General features: G+C 54.0%; 1 protein-coding gene across 12 annotated transcripts in view; it reads left to right on the top strand.

Annotated features, from left to right (window-relative positions):
- The window catches only part of GDPD5 (glycerophosphodiester phosphodiesterase domain containing 5), a 91,811-nt gene that overhangs the window by 66,842 nt on the left and 4,833 nt on the right, over positions 1 to 20,136 (top strand). For all 12 annotated transcript variants that reach the window (XM_055094689.2, XM_055094685.2, XM_003814700.5 and 9 more), the window contains 11 exons: positions 1,820 to 1,913; positions 2,790 to 2,849; positions 9,614 to 9,712; positions 9,987 to 10,080; positions 10,475 to 10,620; positions 15,100 to 15,182; positions 16,310 to 16,460; positions 17,015 to 17,233; positions 17,794 to 17,951; positions 18,303 to 18,450; positions 19,653 to 19,735. In XM_055094689.2, the coding sequence (XP_054950664.1) occupies positions 1,820 to 1,913; positions 2,790 to 2,849; positions 9,614 to 9,712; positions 9,987 to 10,080; positions 10,475 to 10,620; positions 15,100 to 15,182; positions 16,310 to 16,460; positions 17,015 to 17,233; positions 17,794 to 17,951; positions 18,303 to 18,450; positions 19,653 to 19,735 (1,335 nt within the window). The remainder of the gene's footprint in view (positions 1 to 1,819; positions 1,914 to 2,789; positions 2,850 to 9,613; positions 9,713 to 9,986; positions 10,081 to 10,474; positions 10,621 to 15,099; positions 15,183 to 16,309; positions 16,461 to 17,014; positions 17,234 to 17,793; positions 17,952 to 18,302; positions 18,451 to 19,652; positions 19,736 to 20,136) is intronic.

Here is a 20,136-nt window from a genome sequence, read left to right as displayed (position 1 = left end):
TGTATAAAAATTTCATTTGTATGTTAATTTATAATTGTGAAGAATTAGAAACTATTTCATGCCACTAATAGGAAGCTGGCTACATATGGTACATTAATTCAGTGGAAAACCACGTGGCTATTTTAAAAATCACATTTTCTCAGGATTTTTACTGGCATAAGTAAATGCTTGTGTTGAGAAGACAGTTGGCCAGGTGTGGTGGCTCACGCCTATAATCCCAGCACTTTGGGAGGCTGAGGTAGGAGGATCACCTGAGCTCAGGAGTTTGAGATCAGCCTGGGAAACATGGCAAGACCCTGCCTCAACAAAAAATACAAAAAAAATTAGCCCGATATTTTGGTGGGTGCCTACGGTCCCAGCTGAGGTAGGAGGATTGCTTGAGCCCAGGAGGTCAAAGCTTCAGTGAGCCATGTTCGCATCCCTGCACTCCAGCCTCAGTGACAGAGACCCTGTCTCAAACAAACAAACAAAAACAAAGAGAGTTTATTGAGTAGTTACCATGCATCTCACCTCACTTCATCCTCATGAGACCCCATGAAAGGCACTTTTTAATTATTTTTTATTTTTTATTTTTATTTATTTATTTATTTATTTATTTATTTATTTATTTATTTTGAGACACAGTCTTGCACTGTCGCCCAGGCTGGAGTGTAGTACTGCAATCTCTGCTCATTGCAAGCTCTGCCTCCCAGGTTCACCCCATTCTCCTGCCTCGGCCTCCCGAGTAGCTGGGACTACAGACGCCTGCCACAACGCCCGGCTAATTTTTTGTATTTTTAGTAGAGATGGGGTTTCACCATGTTAGCCAGGATGGTCTTGATCTCGTGACCTCGTGATCTGCCCACCTCGGCCTCCCAAAGTGCTGGGATTACAGGCGTGAGCCACCGCACCTGGCCGAAAGGCACTTTTTTGTTTGTTTGTTTGTTTGTTTGAGACGGAATCTCGCTCTGTCCCCCAGGATGGAGTGCAGTGGCACGATCTCGGCTCACTGCAAGCTCCACCTCCCAGGTTCACGCCATGCTCCTGCCTCAGCCTCCCAAGTATTTGGGACTACAGGCGCCCACCACCACGCCCGGCTGATTTTTTTTATATTTTTAGTAGAGACAGGGTTTCACCGTGTTAGCTAGGATGGTCTCGATCTCCTGACCTCGTGATCCGCCCGCCTCAGCCTCCCAAAGTGCTGGGATTACAGGCGTGAGCCACCACGCCTGGCTTCAAAAGGCACTTTCTTATCCCCATCCTATAGGTGAGGAAACTAAGGCTCAGAGAAGTCAAGTATTACATTCGATCAATTCTAAGACCCCCAATTTTCACATCTTAACATTGAAGTTGAGATGACAGTGACAATCGATGGCATCTTAGAATCTGTGAAGCCTGTCCTCCACAAGGTCCTACAAGACAGTGAAAAGCAGAGACGAGAGGGGATTTGAATCCAGCCTGTGTGCCTCACTCCAAAGCCTGTGCTCCTGACCGTGTTGCTTTGTGCAGCGGGGTCCTGGCTTTGCTGTTTATACAAACATATAGGCATGGGGGCGGGGGAACCCACAGGAGGAAGATCCAGCACAGCCTTGGTAATGATTACTTCTGGCCAATAGGATTATGGGGCATTATTTTCTCCTTTACATTTCTTGGTCCCCGGGTGGCTGCCATGAGCAGGCATGGTAGAGCATCAGGCAGATGCTGAGCCTTATTGCTGGGTGGGCACGGCCTGGTCACTGAGCCCAGCCTGTCGTCTGTGTGGAGGCTCAGACCATCCTGATTCCTGGGCCAGGTAGTGGCCTGGTGGAGGTCTGACCCCTGCCCCCTCTCCTCCTGGCAGGTACCTCTACAACCGCATGGGCTACTGGAGCGACTGGCCCGTGCCCATCCTTGTGACCACAGCTGCTGCCTTCGCATACATCGCTGGCCTCCTGGTACATGGGGCTGTTTCGGAGGGCAGGTGGCCCTGCTCCCAGGGGAAGGGATACTGGCCCTGTGCTGGGCTGATGGAGGGTCCCACCCTGGTATAAAGGGGAAAGCTGTATTTGTAGGAATATTGTATTTGTAGGAATCTATCCTAAGGAAGTAATCAAAAATACAGAAAGATATGTATAACATTTTCATTTTTATCTTAATTTACAATAGCGACTAATCAGAAGCTATTTCATGCCACTAGTAGGAAGTTGGCTACATATGGCACATTAATTCAGATTTTGCCCAGGGCCTCTCGGGCTGCTGCACCTGAGGCCTGGGTCCCCCAAAGCAGAAGGTCCTCTTGCTTTTGCCCGTCTCTCTAGGCTGCCCCTTCCTGGAATGTTTGCCCTGGACCCAGTGAGAGCTGTCCTGGCCGAGAGGGCCCACTGCAGGCTTCCTCTTCCAGGAGCCTCTGCTTCAGGCTCTTGCTCCCGATATTCCACTCACTGAGATGCAGGTGGATCCCCCATGCTGGACTGGGGGCTCCTTGGGGACAGGCTCAAGTCTGTTTCAGAATCCCGGGGACTAGAACTCCCAAAATGTTTGATGAATGAAGTTGAGTGGTCCAAGTACAGCAGCACCCAGTGACCTCTTGATGGGGAATCACACAGAGGAAGAGCCTAGAGGCCTGGAATCATCTGGGAGGAGGCCAGGCTCAGGCTGGCTAGTCTGGGCTGGGCTGGGGAGGGCAGCGCATTCCCATCGCCTGGAGGGAGGTTCGCTGCCTCTGCCCAGGGTCAGGCCCAGAGCCGCAGTGGGGAGCAGGGTGTCTGAGAAACTGGCAAAGCCTTCCCGCCCACACGGGCCTGACAATCACCCTGTGGGTCCATCCTCAGGTCCTGGCACTATGTCACATTGCCGTGGGGCAGCAGATGAACCTGCACTGGCTGCACAAGGTAAGGGCCGCCTCGGCCGGGGCTGGGAGAGAGCAAGGGAAGCTGGAGGCAGCAGCAGCAGCAGAGGAAGGGCCTGGCCACCATGTCCCTCCCCTGGATCGCCGTTAGAATTGTTCTCATAGCTAAGGCTGAGCACTCACTATGCGCCAAGCACTTTTCTCACAACCTCACCCGTCTTCATTCACTTAACCCTTACAGCAACCTTGTGATGTAGGTACTGTTATCATTCCATTTTGTGGTTGGGGAAACTGAAGTACAAAGAGGTTAAGTGACTTGCCTAAGGTCTCCCAGTTTAAACATGGAAGATCCAGGGTCCCATAGTCATGTGATTAACCAGCAGAGCTCACAGCTCATACTGTGGCACCCACCCTCTGGGGGCCCTGCCTCGGGTCTCACCTGCCTCTTCCTTCTTTGGTGAGCTCTTTTGAAAACCCTGATCTGGCGATGGCATTCCCCAACTTAAAGCCTTTCCACCACTCCCACCGCTCCCAGGATGACCCAAACTTCCCTACCTGGCATGATCTGGCCCCTGCTGATCTCCCAACCCATCATGGGACAGTCACCCTCAGCTTCTGCTACATGAGACATCTCATGCTCTCCCAGCATGTCTGCCTCCTTCCCCCGTTTAGCACTTTGCTCTTGCCCTCCCTTTTTCTCTCAGACCCCTTCCTCAGTACCTCCCCTACATACACAGGATTCTCTCCCGGGACTTCCTCAGCCCCTGCAGCCTCCCCTGCTACATGTCTGAACAGCTGTGTTTTTGTGTTTTCAGTATTCGTCTGGCTCCCTGACCCCGACCCACCCAGTCAAGGTGCTCTTTGCAGGCCAGAGTTAACCTCCATCTCCCTGTTCCCAGTGCCCCCCCTCAGGGCTGGGCCCAAAGCAGACAGGCTTCACCCATTCTGGAGCCTTAACTCTCTGCCTTACGTCCGTTGCAGGCATAGTGCTGAAGTGTGTTTCTGATGCCTGGCCTTCTTGGGGCCCTGGTGGGCACAGAGTGGTACCGAGCTGACCAAGGCAGAGCCCCTCCCTCCCAGGAACATCTGGATCGTCTCCCTTTCCCCAGAGCCTGGCTCCCCGTGGGCCTGCCATTTAGGAAAGGGCAGAAATGTTCAGAAACTACCATGAGCCCATGAGATGGGGCCAGAATGACTCCAAGGGGAGGGTCTCACTTCTAGCTAGAAGACGGATGTGGAATAGGAAAGGAAGAGGGGACGGCATGAGCCTGGGTTGGGCTGTGTGGAGTGGGAGGTGCCTGTGAGCATCCAGGGAGGCACCGAGGCCGGTTTGTTACACGGGCCTGGAGCTTGGGAGTCAGACCCCAGAGACTGAAGTCTTAGAGTGATAGGAGCCGTGAGCAGCCCCTGGTCCCCCCACCTTCCTCCTGCCCTCACTCTACTCACAGGCCTCCTCTGGGCTTCCACTATCCCCTCTGTGAGGGAGTTTCTTCTCCTGGCTGCAAAGCTGGCATTTGAAAGAACTGCACCAGCTGGCACCCCGGGTGGGGCTGGCACATGCTGTGGTCACCTTCTGGGGCCATGCCTGGCTCTCAGCAGGTAAGGTCACACCTGCTTGATTCTAGTGGAGAGGCCTATAGAGCCGCTGAGCCAGCTGGAGCTGGCAGATCAATGCAAGGAAGCAGATCCCATTGTCCATGCTGGTGCCAGCTCCCAGGGTGCCTTCCTCTGCCCTCTGCCCCCTATGTGAGATCGCAGCATGAGCAGGGTCCTTCCAGGTGGAGCTGACCCAGAGCTGGACCCGCCCCACCAGGAGGGAGTTCCCCAGAGCTCAGAGTGTTCCAGCAGGGCCTGGAAATTCTCTTCTGTTTCCAAATTCTGTCATTTGATTCTAAAATTCTAAGGACTCTTTATTCTTTATTGTTTGCTTTAATTAATTTTTGACCATGTAATACATCGACATGATTCAAAATACAAAAAGCACAAAAAAGTATACAAAGAAAGTCTCCTCACTATCTTTCCAGACAGATTTTAAGCACATGCACATGTACATATGCATTTCCTTTTTCTTTTTTCTTTAAACACAAACAGTCGCCTACTCCACCCTCTGTTCCGCACCTTAACAGAATTCTTGGAGCTCCTTCTTCACTGCATTAAAGCATCCCTGTTGGTATCCATCCCTTGCTCCTGCTCCCTGGTCTGGATATTCCCTGATTCCCTAGGTGTCTAGCCAGTTCCCTGTTGATAGACCGGATTGACATCCCAGCTGCTTTCTGTCTTTTGCCAGGACGATGTGGTGGTGACCTGGGAGAGGAATTTCTGGGTGAAGAATGTGTACTTTCATCATTTTGATCTTGCCAAATGGCCTCCTTGCCAAGTGCCTCCGATTCATGCTCTCTTAGCAATGGATAGTTGTTCTATAAAAACACCCTTGCCCATAAAGCATCAGCTGATTTATTGGCTTTTGTCAGCCTGATGGGTGAAAAGTGGTACCTTGCTGTAGTTGTCATTTGCATTTCCCTTCGGGTGAGTTAGATTCGGCATTTTTCACATGTTTGAGTAACTTGTGTTTTCTTTTCTATAAAACTGTCTCTTCATATCTTTTGCCATTTTTGCCATTGCTTTTTGCTTATTCATTTGCAGGAACTCTTTATAGATGTGGGAAATTAGCCATTTGGCTAACAAACTGCAAATAATTCTTCCTAGTTTGTCATTCATCCTTGGACTTTGCTCATTGCGTTTTTACCATGGGGATATATATTTTTTTATTCTTACATACTTGAATCTGTCATCTCTTGATGACTCCTTGGTTTTGTGTCAGACTCAGAAAGGTCTTTCCCACTCCAAGATTATAAAAATTTTTCTATGGTGTCACTTGGTAATTATATATTTCCACGTTTTTAACATTTAATTTTTTCTCTTTTTGGAAGCTATTTTGGGGTATAGTGTGATCTTACTCTGCTCTTTTTAGATGGCTCCCAACGTTCCCAACTCTCTCTACTGAGAATTTGTCCTTTATTCATTTGAGATGCTATTTTTATCATATACTAAATTTTCTTTATGTATTTGGATCTATTTCTGAATTTTTTGCTTATTTTCATTTATCTATCTGGTCTTACATCAGCAACATAGCACTCTAAAGACCACAGTTTTATAGTATGTTTGTATTTTTTTTTTTTAGAGACAGACTTGCTGTGTCGCCCAGGCTGGAGTGCAGTGGCACGATCTCGGCTCACTGCAAGCTCCACCTCCTGGGTTCACCCCATTCTCCTGCCTCAGCCTCCCGAGTAGCTGGGACTACAGGCACCGGCCACCAGCCCAGCTAATTTTTTTGTATTTTTAGTAGAGACGAGGTTTCACCGTGTTAGCTAGGGTGGTCTCGATCTCCTGACCTCGTGATCCGCCCACCTCGGCCTCCCAAAGTGCTGGGACTACAGGCATGATCCACCATGCCTGGCCTATAGTATGTTTTAATCATGAACTTTGAGAGTCTCTGGTTCCCCTGGGTCCTGAGGAGGGGAGGACAGAGATGCTCAGGACAGGGTGAGAGGGAGCCATTCACAGCAGGCTGGGTGCTGAGTAGATCTGGTGCTTATGTGGGGACCTTCCTCCTCCTCCCCAGTCTGCCAAAATCTCCTGTTTCCCAGAAATCTCTCCCAGGTGAGTGTTCAGGAGAAATTGAGGTACCCAGGAGGTGAGGGAGCAGGCTGAAGGGTTCTTGGGAGCTTTACAGTAAACAGGAGGCCCTTTCCCTGAGATGCCCCCCTTCCTGCCCCACCCACCGCCCTCTGTGAGGTGTTTTGGTCACAGCTCACACCTCCCCAGGCTGCCCTGAGCACACTGCACTGCTCTTCTGTCCTCGCCTGACTCCCCTGCCTCAGTGGCAGCAGCCCCCAGCCCAGGACCTGCACAGAGGAGGCGTCTGTCAGCGACCCAACCTGAGCCCCAGAGAGGAGCACTGGGTACCACACAGCCCCAAGGCAAGTTACTGGCTGGGCTGGGGCTGGGGCTTCTGCCTCCTACCAAGGCTCCATCAGCCTCTACCTGCCATCTGCTATGTCTACTTCATCACCTCTCCTGGTGAATTCAGACTTCTCTCCATGCACTGGCCCCAGCTTTATGGTTTTTCCTGGTGTCCAGCCTCTGTCCCTCCAGCAGCAGCTTAAGGAAGGCGCATTCACTGAGCACCTCCTGTGTGTGCCAGGCACTGCGTTCACCATAACAGCAGTAACCATCCTTTATTGGGTGCTGACCACATGTGTCAGGCACCTTTTGCTCAGAATTTCACAGTCATTTCACTCCTTACAATAATCCTGTTCCCATATCATGCTCACTTTTTAAAATGATATCACTGAGATTTAGTAAGCATTTTCTTCTGGCCAGCCGTTGTACTAAGCATTTCACTTGCATTTCCTCATTGATCTTCCCCAACCCCCTTCCAGGTAGGTACTCGCTATCCCTATTTCACAGCTCTGGAAAGGTCCCTGGAGAGGATGTGGAAAGATCCCCAGTAGGTAGCAGAGCCAGGATTCGACTGAAGACCGTGATTCAAGTGAGGCTCTTAACCCTGGGCCAGCTGTCTGCCATTTGGACTGCAAAACCCAGAGGCCAGATACCCCTAAGAGGCCAGCTGTTGCACCTCTGCAAGGCGGGGTTCCATCTCCCCTCGGGTCCCGGCACCTAGGCCAGACTCATCGAGTGAATGAAAGACTCTGTTGTATCCCCTGTTCCCACCATGGCTATCGCAAGCCACAGTCCCATGAAGACAGAGAACCCAAGGCCACTTTCTCAGAGGAGGACGGTGATCTGTCTCTGGGCCTCTAGGGTGGGATTCATCCTTCTCAGTCAGATTTCAGGAGCGATGGTGGTTGCGTTTTTGGGTGTCAGTGCTATTGCTATAACTTAATGATGCAAGGTAGGGAAGTCCCACAGACACTGAACATGCAGTGATGCTGCTGAGTGTGTTGATTACCACCAAAGCAACTGTGGAACTCAGAGATAATAACATTTTTAATTGTATTAGGGTTTGGGGAATCAGTTTTATTGCAAGTCATTTCCATTAATAGGTATTGTGATGAGATGCTCCCGGAAACCATCCTTAACTCACTGTGTGCAGGGCCTCCTCCCACGATGGCCACAAGGGGGAGCTGCGCGCCGGGGGCAGCCGGGAGAAGAGGCCTGAGTGCCGAGGGCGGGGTTCTCAGGGGTTCGGAGGCGCAGCTGGGCTTCCCAGAGACTGCGCAGCCTCTCTGACACCAGCTTGCTGTCTGTCCGAGAAAGCGCACACCCCCTCACCCCCTGAGATGGGCAGAAGGTGTTCGTTTCTGGTTCTGCCCCTTCAAAGCTCCGTGACCCAGCCAGCTGTTCCTCTCCCCGAACCTCGCTTCCCGTGTGTGAGATGAGGATGCTCGTGCCTCCGCGGAACCAACCTGGGGACCACGCGAAGCGCCCCCACAGGCCCAGGCACACCCGTGCCTCTTCCCGCCCCGAGCCCCCATGTCACAGCCCTTCCAGCTCCTCACCTGCCTCGCTCGGGTCTCTTGGGGGAACATTTGTTTCCAGGCTGATGGGCTGGAATGAAAAGCCTCCAAAGGGAAACTTCATCCCAGGCGAGACTCAGCATTCCCCGCCGGCGAGTGAAGGTCCCTGGGTAGGGAGAGGAGATGCTGGCCACAGCCCCACCCTCATCGTCTAGAAATGCCACTGTCCCTGCTCGGCATCAGAGGGCCCTGGCCGCTGCTGCCTCTGGGAAAGGTTGCCTCGGGAGAAAGGGGGTGAAGGCCCTGCCAGCAGCTAGAACGGCTCCAGGGAGGCAGGGCGGCCGGCAGTGCTGTGGGAGAAGGACAAGCCTTTGGAGGGAGATGGGAGACGAGTCTGGAGAAACTAGGGGTACGGAGGTGGCGGCTTTGACCCTTCCAGAGACTGGGAGCTGCGGGAGGCTTTGGAGGAGAGCCACAACCTGGGCTTCAGGGAGGCACGCCTGGGGGTGTGGAGGGGGGTGGGTGGAGTGAGATCCACAGCTAGGGGCGAGGGGCTGGGGGCCGAGGAGCCGAAAACCTCTGCCGAGCTTCACGTGGTTGAAGATTTCAGGTCTTACCTGTCACCAGAGATCTCTGTCCCTTAGAGGTGCCACCTCATCCTCCATGAGAGCTGTGCTTTGCTTTCTTCTGGAGGCTGCAAGGAGGATGGCCCCCATCACGGCAGACCTAGATGCTGGGAGTCCGGGAGAGGGCAGGCCGTGGAGATGGGGCAGGTGGCGATGTGTTTCACCACCCACTCCCGCCTGAAGTGCCACTGTGAGCCCAGCCCAGGGTGCCAGGCTGGGCTGCACTCCAGGCTCCTGCAGCAGACCCAGGTCCTCAGCCTCCTTCCCCTGAGGCCTGGGCATGGCCTGGACAAGTGGGTTTCCTCCTCTGCTGTGCCATGCTGAGGTGGCAGGGAGGCTGGGCGGGACCTTGGATGTGACTAACCTGCCAGGCCCAGGGAGGTCCCCCTTACTGAATGTCCTCCCTCCTCACAGTTCCCTCTCCTCCTGTCCCCATCCTCCCTTCCATTTCTCGCTGTCCCTTCCTCACTGGGTCTGCCGGCCTCCTGCTGCCTCCTCCTGCCTCAATCTCTCCCTGCCGTGTCTATCTGCCGGCCTCTAGTTTCCTGGCAGCCCATGCCTGTCTCTTTCCTCCCTCCCCTCTGCCCTGCTCCATCGGCCTCTCCTGCCCTCTCTGTCTCTCCCTCTGGCTCCTCTCTCAGACACACTGGGAACCCTCCCACCCGCTCTGAGCCTCTGTCCGGTGACTCTTCCCCCTCCAGATCGGGCTGGTGGTCATCCTGGCTTCCACGGTGGTGGCCATGTCGGCCGTGGCCCAGCTGTGGGAGGACGAGTGGGAGGTGCTGCTGATCTCCCTGCAGGTGAGTGAGGAGGGTCCCCCAGGACCCTCACAACAAGAGCCTTTCTGTCACTTCCCTTTCTCCAGACCAAGGCCCAAAGAAGGGCAGGGAGGCGCCCAGGGTCACAGAGCAGGTCAGAACTAGGGAGGACACCAGGGTCCTGAGGCTCCCAGTGTCCTCAGTTGGCAGATGGAGACAGGGTTGCCTGCCTCATAGGTAGAAGTAGGAGGCTGGTGACACAGGGTCTGGGCAGAGCTGGGCGTTACTGGTCTCCCTTCCCTCTCCCTGCAAACAGGGCACAGCGCCATTCCTGCATGTGGGGGCCCTGGCAGCAGTCACCATGCTCTCCTGGATCGTGGCAGGACAGTTCGCCCGCGCAGAGCGGACCTGTGAGTAGAACTGTGAAGGGCCTGCCCCTCCAATCCCTGCAGATGCCAAGACCAGCTGGCGCTGCCCTGACCTGGGCTTTCCCTGGGGGTGGCCTGGGGATGGGGTGGGGCCCCTGCACTCAGTGAGGGGGATTCTGGCTCAGAGTGGCCCACAGAGTCCACGGAGGGTCACAGCTTCAGTCGGCCTCACACTGTATTCCTCCTCCACGTCTCTCTCTCTGCATGTATGCACCTGTGTCTGTGTGAGTTAGAGGCGGGGTTCATCTTCCCAGCAAGAATAAGGGCTGCCCCCTAGAGCACCTGGATCCTGACAGGTCGGGGGTAGAGGGGTCCAGCATTGCACCCCAACCTGCCCAGGGCTCACCAGGCAGCACTCACGGCCCCTTATCTGCAGCCTCCCAGGTGACCATTCTCTGTACCTTCTTCACCGTGGTGTTTGCCCTCTACCTGGCCCCTCTCACCATCTCCTCTCCCTGCATCATGGAGAAGAAAGACCTCGGCCCCAAGCCTGCTCTCATTGGCCACCGCGGGGCCCCCATGGTGAGTGCCACCTCAGGGTCCTAACAGCCCCGTTGGGGTGGGGTGCGATGGGGGGGGACCTTCTTGGGAAATGGATATATGTAATGGTAGCAACCATTTGTAGCTTTTTGAGGGGAGGTACATGGGAAGGACTGGCAAAAAGGCCAGGAGTGCTGGGATGGAAGCACATCTTGAAGCGTCCTGAAGGCATCTTGCTAAAAAGATTTCACTTTTGTCCTAAGTGCCCTGCAAAGATGCAGGAGGGTTTTAGGCCCAGGCTAGACCCAGGTGCCAGTTAGGAAGGCCCAGGAGATGGATGCTGAGTGTGGGGCCTGGGGTCTGCCACCAGGCATCAGGAGAACCCTCCAGGAGAGCTGGGAGGCAGCTCAGAGCCCACTGTGACAGTGAGTATGGCTGAACCAGCGTGAGTTGGAGAGAGACGAAGGGATCAAAGTCAGCGCCGCATTCTGCCACCAGTGCACTCCATAGCCCTGCAGGAGAGCTTCGGTGAGAGGGCAGGCTCCAGAGCCATGCTGCCTGAGTTAGCATCCCAGCACAGCTCCTCACCAGCTGTGGGAGGCCCAACAGTTTCCATCTCTTTGCCTGGTTCCCCCATCTTGTACCATGGGACTAGTGAGAGCGCCTGCTGTGGGGCTATGAGGAGCAGGAGTTAGCACGTGTGCAGTGCCCAAATATGCACATGGTGCACAGAAAGTAAGAGGCAGACACTGCTGTTACCTTGGGCAGGGCCATCTCTCTGGAGCAGGGTCTCCTGCTCCATGAAAGCCTTGAACCCAGGCTTCTCAGCAGAGGTAGTACACACCCCCACCCTGCCAAGTGGGGGTGTGTGTGAGCACTTCCTGAGGGCTTGGCTTCCTGGTGTTCCAGGCTGTTGTGGGACCTCAGGGTAGTAAGGGGGTCTCACATAACTGCTTTGGAAGGAGGTGCTGGGTCTGCCGGGCTGCCACTCACTCTGGAAGTCTGGCCCCCTGCATGTGGTGGGTATTATTTTCTCGATAAGACTCCAGCCCCTGAGCCAGACTCCAGTGCTGACCCCAGCCCCTCCCAGAGGCAGCCAGTGGGGATCTGGATCTGGTGTCCAGTTTGGCCACATGCTGCCTGTGCATCTTGGAGGGGTCACCAGTCCCCTCTGTGCCTCAAAGGTATGGATGCCCATGCTGCTGGTTATTGTGAGGACCAATTGGAGCCCAGCCTTCCCAGTGGGGGCAGGGGAACTCTTCTGAGGGGCTCAAAACGATGGCCCCTCCTGTCTCCATGACTCAGATTACCATCTCCTGGGCTCCCTCCAGCAGCCAGGGGACACAAGTGGTATGCTGAAGCAGGAAGGTGGCCCCAGTGAGGATGGTTTTCTTTAGTAGAAAAAGGTCAAATATATGCAGAAGTGGAGAAAAGCATATAATGACTCACATAATGAAGAAGGATGTAATGAATGCAATCCCATACTTATCAATGTTTGGCCATTCTTGCTTCATCTGTTCCCTACTTTTTTTTCTGGGGTAGTAAAGCAAATCTTAGGCATCGCATCGTCTTACCCATAGGCACTTCAGGATGTATCTGTAACACATGAGGACTTTAGAAAGATGCATAGCCACAATGCTGTTATTACACCCAGCCAATATTAAGGATAATGATTCCTTAATATTATCTAAAATGGAATCCATGTTCAATTTCCCTTTATTGTCTCGAAAATATCTTTTTACAGTTTAGTTGTTAAAAATCAGGATCTAAATGTGGTCCACAGCACGCATCTGGTTGGCGTGTCTCCTGAGTGCCTTTTGGTTTGTAACAATCCCCCAGCTGGGCTCAGTGGCTCATGCTTGTAATCCCAGTACTTTGGGAGGCCAAGGCAGGCAGATCACCTGAGGTCAGGAGTTCGAGACCAGCCTGACCAACATGGAGAAACCCCATCTCTACTAAAAATACATTAGCCGGATGTGGTGGTACATGCCTGTAATCCCAGCTACTCGGGAGGCTGAGACAGGAGAATTGCTTGAATCCGGGAGGCAGAGGTTGCAGTGAGCCGAGATTGCGCCATTGCACTCCAGCCTGGGCAACAAGAGTGAAATTCCGTCTCAAAAAAAAAAATTCCCCCTCCCTTTTTTCCCTTAGGCTGTTTATTTGTCCTGAGAAATGGAGTCATTTGTCCTGTGGGATTTTTCACATTCTGCATCTGACTGATCATGCCCTGGTGGTAGTTTTTGAGGGGCTGGCAAGGGTCCGCTCTGTGTGTCCCTGTGCATTGCCTTGGGGGGCTCTGACTCTGGGTCCACATGTCTGTGTGTGGTGAGCCCAAGTGCACATCTCTGTCTTGGAGACTGTCTGTGTGTCCCTGGATGTGTTGTTCCTATGCAGATGTGGCCTGTCCCTCTGTGCATGTGTGTACATGTACTTTAATATTTGATTGCACTAACTCTGAAGCTAGGACTCTTTTTTAATAGTACTTTGAGTTGCTGTTTTATAAATCCGGGTCTCTTAACCATAGTGTCCCACCCACCTGAGTAACCACCCCCCGCCATGCACACCCTCCTGACAACAGAACCCCACTTGGACTGGCCTGAGGCAGGTGCGAGCTCTGAGACGGGGACTAAGAATTCACCCCAGCAACGTGTATGCTTCTGGGGCCTTCCTGGAGTCCTGAGTCTGGCCAGGGAGGGCCAGGTTTCCATATCTCTTTCTCCAGGAGGCCAGCACCTAACCCAGAGAGAACTTAACTGTGTCTAAAAGCTTCCAAAAAAGACTTTCCCCTTCCCAAACACTTCCTCTGCCCTGAGGGTCTTCGCAACCCCTTCCAAGCTTCTGCCTTCTGCAGCCCCAGCCCATGCAGCAGGGAGCGTGGGCCCCTGTCAAGTGGCCACTGATGGAAGGCCTGGCCACAGGATATTTAGAGATGGGTGGGATTCCACTGAGTCTTTGCCTCTCTCTCCATGCCTTTGTAGTCCTGCTTCCCCTGGGAGTGCTTCACACAACCCACTGGACTGGGAGACAGGTAACATGTCCTCCAAGAGTGCTGTATGCCAGGGACAGGAGAAGAAAGAAACTCATTACTGAGACCCTGCTGTGTGCCAGGTCCTGGGCTAGGGTCTGTGACTTTTGTTATCTCACCTGTGAGGTTGATAATGTTAGCCCATTTTATAGCTAAAGAAACTGAGGCCCCAGCTCTGTGTCTGGGAAGTGAAATTGCACCTTTTCAGTCCGTTCCAAAGCCCTCACCACTCCCTGGCTCCCCAGTGCTAGGCTGTGTCACAAAAGAGGGGAGTGGCTGGGGAACATCGTGGCCAGAGGGAGAGAAGGTGGGAACAGGATTGTCTTCAGTGGGAATGAATGAGATCAGCCATGGGAATCCTTCCCACCTCACCCCTTCACTGACAGAGCAGGGCAGGGGGGTCCGGGGTGTCCTCCCTCCCGCCTTCCCTCTGACCATCCCTCATGGACCTGGTCTTTGCCCAATCCTTGGTTTGGTGCTGACCCCCAGTGGCAGCAACAGGTATGACAGTCCTCAGATGAGACCCAACTAGGGAGGCTTGAACCCCAACTGTCCTAAGCATAAAGACCCTCATGAGTACACATCTCTAAGGGGCACATGGGGAAACTGAGACCCACAGAGAAATATACCCAAAGTCAGGACAATAGTTAATGGCAGAGTCAAGGCTAGAACCAGAGCTGGGTGTGGTGGCATGCACCTGTAGTCCCAGCTATTTGGGAAGTTGAAGCGGGAAGATTGCTTGAGCCCAGGAGTTTGAGGCTGTTGTGAGCTGTGATTGTGTCACTGCACTACAGCCTGGGTGACAGCAAGACCTTGTCTCTTTAAAAAATGCTAGAACCAGGATCATGTAAGGGGTAAACAGTTGCTATTTATTAAGCACTTACTGTATATATCAAGCAGTGTGCTAGAGGCTTTTAATTCACGTAACAGTCCAGGGAGGGAAATATTGCTGTCATGTTTATATAGATGAGGAAACTGGTCCCCCACTGAAACTCTACCATCCCATCTACCCTCTCTTCTTCCAGGTCTCCCCCTGGACTTGTCTCAGGATATAACCCTTGGTATAACCCTTGGTATAACCTGAATTTCACATACAGCCCCAGCCCAAGACTGCCAGAGAGCCACAGAGGACTGTAAAAAAGCCCTCCAGCCCCAGTGTCTAGCTCAGTGCCTGGCATAGAGCAATGATAACATAATGACCATAGCTACCATGTGTCAAGTGCTAGCTACATGTCAGGCATTTATATGCATCAACACTAACCAGCCCTGCCTCCCCTGCCCCCAGTAAAACCAATGAGGTAGGCATGATTTAATAGATAAGGAAGCTGAACTTCAGAGAAGCTGAGTGGGTGACCAGGGTCACACAGCTACTCTGTGGAGGAGCCAGAATTAGAACCAGGCCTAGCCCATCCTCCCAACATGGAAGACTTTCCATTGGCTGGGGAGGGCACATCAGCTGAATCTTGGCTCTCCCTTCACCACCCCTTCTTCCCCAGCTGGCTCCAGAGCACACCCTCATGTCCTTCCGGAAGGCCCTCGAGCAGAAGCTGTATGGGCTCCAGGCTGACATTACCATCAGGTAGGTGTAGCGGAGGGGAGATAGTTCCTCTAACCCCTCCCACACGCTTCGGCATCCACCTGGGTCTCTGCTGGGGGTACCTCTGGTCTCAGAGCCTCTGAGATGGGAGGAGGAAGACTTAGATTATCCACAGCAGGGCAGGCACCCTGTTCCTGCAGACTCCAGGATGTAAAATAGAGGAAAGACCAAATGCTCTTGGTGCAAGCAGGAGCACTGCCACAGAGCCACTTGAAGGGAAAAATAGATGATAGAGCTACAACACTCTCATGAGGGAAATAAAGCAAGTTGCAGAGTGATACATTCACTGTGACTCCAGTTACGTTTTAAAATACCACAAAAAAGTGACATATAAACTTTCTCCATGTACGTATATAAGTAGATATTAATATAAATGGCAGGAAGAATCCATACTAATCTCATAACAGAGGTTATCTGAGAAGGGAAGAAGGGCAGAACTGTCATATATAGTTGTACAGGTTGCAAACTGAACAAGGGCATCACATATATGAGGACATTGTTCCCAGTATAGACATAGAATTGTGTGTTTATCACAACTTTCTAGCAGATGGTGGTAAAATGCCTTGAGGAACAGAGGGCACAGGTACCTTTTACTGTTTCACACTAAGGCACCATATGAGCTATTTGCAACCCTGGTAGAGTAGACAAGGATTGGGGTTGGGTGGAATTTGCCAAAGAGGTCTACATTTGCACTGTTCTCATCATAGCATCACAGGGATTTGGTTCCAAACTGGGTTCCACCACTTACAGGCTGTGGACCTTGAGCTAGATACTTCCCTCTCTCAGCCTCAGTTTCTCCATTATCAAATGAGGCAGCACCTACCTTCCAAGGTTGCTAAGACAGTAGGTCCAGATTTTTCCCAGCCCTCCCTCCTTGGCAGTCCCCACCCCCATCTGACCCTCACAGAGAGCCAGAAGGCATTGGCCCTTCAGGGTCACCCACCAGCCCACTGTCTTCCCTGTGCAGATGGGGAGACTGAGGCCCAGAGAGGGGCAGAGCCAGCCGGGATCCTGTGCGGGGTGGGGAGGACTGTGTGGGGTGACGATCATTGGTGGGCAGGTAAAGGATCTGGGGGGTCACTGACTCGGTGGCCCCACCCTCCCTGCAGCCTGGACGGCGTGCCCTTCCTCATGCATGACACCACCCTGCGGCGCACCACCAACGTGGAGGAGGAGTTCCCGGAGCTGGCCCGCAGGCCTGCCTCCATGCTCAACTGGACCACCCTGCAGAGACTCAACGCTGGCCAGTGGTTCCTGAAGGTCTGGCTGCACCTGATCCCAATCTTAGGCATGGAAAACACCAGCAGGGACTGCAAGGAGTGAGAGGTGCAAGGGTGGCCATCAGCTTCGAGACCCCTACTCTCAGAGCTTTCCCGACCTCCACCCAAGCTGCTTAGTGGCCTCCTAGGCTCCTGCCACTGCTGCCAGACTCGTGGTTGTCACTGCTTGTTCTGGGTCCATTTCCCTCACTAGAAAAGGTTGACAGGGATGAGAGCAGTGAATAGAATTCTTAACTCTGTAAAACTCTAGAGAGGGCTTGACTCTCTGATCTGAAATGCTCTAGAAGGAGAAATGCTGTGGGTCTGGGAGCGATTCCAAGCAAGCCGTCCTCCGTCCTCTTGGTAAGCAGGGTGTGGGGTAGAAAGGTTAGGGCTGGGGCCTCCTACAGCCTCCACATGGCCACAGCCATCAATCTGCCTGACCCCAGCAGACTCTGGCAGCCCAGGGGTCTCCACGCTTGGTTGCCAGAAGGGTATGTGGGGGCCCCCAAAGGGCTGATGATGCAGCCATGTGTGTGTCCCTGTCCCTGCCAGACTGACCCCTTCTGGACAGCCAGCTCCCTGTCACCCTCCGACCACAGAGAGGCCCAGAACCAGTCCATCTGCAGCCTGGCAGAGCTCCTGGAACTGGCCAAGGGCAATGCCACACTGCTGCTCAACCTGCGTGACCCGCCCCGGGAGCACCCCTACCGCAGCAGTTTTATCAACGTGACTCTGGAGGCCGTGCTGCACTCCGGCTTCCCCCAGCACCAGGTGAGGCCCTGCAACGCAGCTCTGCCCCCCGGGAGCCCTGGCCTGGCTAGAGCCCTGCTGCTGCATAGCCTTTCCCTGTTGCACTCCGGACTTCAGCTTTCCCATTTGTAAAATGGGGATCACACACTCCTCACTTCCCTGGCAGGGTCATCATGGGACAAGAGGGGAAAAAGAAAACACTTTAAAATGTATAAAGGTCCAGGCCGTCAAGTTATTTCAGTGAAGTGTTGCCCTGTCGTGTGGTGTAATAATCTGGGACCAGAGAAATCTGACATCAGTTTAGGACGGCACACTAGGTGCTAGTGGCCATGTGCAGAGTAGTGGCTGTTTGGGTTTTCCCTCCCGTACTGACAGCAGGCCAGAAGCGAAGTTTCCTGAGTTGCTGCCAGTGCGCTTTGCAGCCTTGGCTGGGACTGAGTCCTGCCCTGCTCATGACTTCATCTAAGCTTTCACCGCCTGCCAGGTCCTGTCTCTTAACCCCACAGGTACTCTAGGAGGAGTAGGTACTCTTACCCATCGTGCAGAAGAGAAGTCTGAGGCTGCCTCTCTTCTGCCTGCAGGTCATGTGGCTGCCTAGCAGGCAGAGGCCCCTGGTGCGGAAGGTGGCTCCCGGCTTCCAACAGACATCAGGCTCCAAGGAGGCAGTCGCCAGCCTGCGGAGAGGCCACATCCAGCGGCTGAACCTACGCTACACTCAGGTGTCCCGCCAGGAGCTCAGGTGCCTGCCCTGCCCCGGGCTCCTCCAGGAGGGGGTGGGACTGAGTCTCTCCCAGTCCTGCCACCACCACCCCCCAACACACACACACACACACACACACACACACACACACACACACGGTCGGGCAGAGGGATGGGCACACAGAGGAATCAGGCACACATGGTTCAAAGACAAGAGAGTGAGCGTGTTGGGCAGACCCGGGCTTGTCCCGGAGCTTGGCCCTCTGGAGCCGATGTTCCTTCCCCCAGGCATGGCTGTGAGGTCGTGAACAGGACGTGCTTTACCAGCCCCCACACTGGGCCTGGAGCTGCCAGGGTCCGCATGCTGACCTGCCTCTCCCCTGCCCCACAGGGACTACGCGTCCTGGAACCTGAGTGTGAACCTCTACACAGTCAACGCGCCGTGGCTCTTCTCCCTGCTGTGGTGTGCGGGGGTCCCATCCGTCACCTCTGACAACTCCCACACCCTGTCCCAGGTGCCTTCTCCGCTCTGGATCATGGTGAGTTGGGGGGCAGAGGGCCCCTGGGGGGCAGTGCTGGAGCTGCCTATAGCCTGCCCTGACCACTCGGCAAGCTCTGTGCTTGGAGCTGTCCCTGGGAGGTCTCTAGCATGGTGGGGAGTCCATGGTGGGAGTGCAGGCTTGAGGCATGAGGGTTTCATGGCATCTGGGATCTGCACTAAGGTGCTGGGAGGACCCTGGGCCTCATCCACAGGGAGAAAAGCATCACTAAGGGCTCTAAAGAAGTAAAGAGCTGCTTGGGTTTCTTTGCTTTGGAGGGTAACAAGGACAGGAATAGGAAGCATTGACCGGGCGCAGGGCTCACGCCTATAATCCCAGCATTTTGGGAAGCAGAGGCAGGATGATCACTGGAGCCCAGGGGTACAAGACTAACCTGGGCAACCCTGTCTCTACAAAAAAAAAATAATAATAATTAATTAATTTGCTGGCCATGGTGGCACACGCCTGTAGTCCTAGCTACTCGGTAGGCTGAAGTGGGAGGATTGCTTGAGCCCAGCAGGTCAAATCTGCAGTGAGCTGTGATCACTCCAGCCTGGGTGACAAAGTGAGATCCTGTCTCAAAAAATAAAAATAAAAAAGAATAGGAAACAATTAAAATCTGCTCAGAGAAGAGCAAATAAAGCAATATTTTAGCTGGTTGACTGGGCACCTGCAGATAGGTGGTGGCTCCACTGTCACCCTGAGCATGCAGAAGGCAGGTGGAGGGTATCCTTATGGCTGAGAGAATGCAGTGCCAATGAATCAGACCTAAGCTGTGGATGGTTCTATGGGAGAGGAGGGTGAAGGGAAGGCAGCCTGGGGAAAGGGGCGAGACCGATGGATGAGAGTCGGCAGCGGGGGGCGGCAAAGCCATTGTCTTTCAGTATCTGGCTCCTGCTTTGAGGACCCTAGACACACAGACCCTGCAGGCCTAGCACACACCCCCTCTGCCCTGAGCACCATACAGTCCCCTCCTACCCTGAGAGTGCACACGTGTGCACACACACACCCCGGCCCCCAGGCCCACAGCGCCTGGAGCCCACACCTGCAAAATGTCATCTTCAGCCCCCAGACCCTCTCAGGGTCCTCCCTTGCCCTTCCCCAGTGGCCATGTGGGGTCCTCTGGTCCACGGACCCTCAGTCTGGAGCCTCAGTCTGGACTGGCCATGACTGGAAGTTGGCCTCGGGCCGTCTGTCCACAGCCTCCGGACGAGTACTGTCTCATGTGGGTCACTGCCGACCTGGTCTCCTTCACCCTCATCGTGGGCATCTTCGTGCTCCAGAAGTGAGTAGGATCTGACCACTTCCGTGGCTGTCCCTACCCTGCAGCAGGCCCAGCCCCCACCCCAGCCAGGTGAACCCTCTCCTGAGCCCTGGGCCCTCAGCCAGGAGCAGGCCTGACCAGGGAAGAAGGACGGACTCCGGTGGCCCCATCCTCCCTCAGACAGAGGCTGGGTGACTTCTGGAATGAACATGCAGCTGGGATCCCAGAGCCAAGCTCTGCCTTGAGTGGCTATGTGGGCTTAGGTGAATTTCAGCTCCTCACCGGGCTGGCCTGCTCATCTGTTAGCCAGGGCATGGGTTCCCACCAGCCCTCAGCAAGATAGCTGGGGTGTGCTCGCAGTGGGGAGGTGTGGTTGGTCCCAGGGAGGGTCTAGGGCCAGCCTGGGGCCCCCACCCAGCCAG

The sequence above is a fragment of the Pan paniscus genome, chromosome 9, assembly GCF_029289425.2.
Source record: "Pan paniscus chromosome 9, NHGRI_mPanPan1-v2.0_pri, whole genome shotgun sequence".
Classification (NCBI taxonomy): Eukaryota; Metazoa; Chordata; class Mammalia; order Primates; family Hominidae; genus Pan; species Pan paniscus.
Note: the sequence above shows the minus strand (reverse complement) of the source record. Positions and strands in the feature narration are given on the sequence as shown.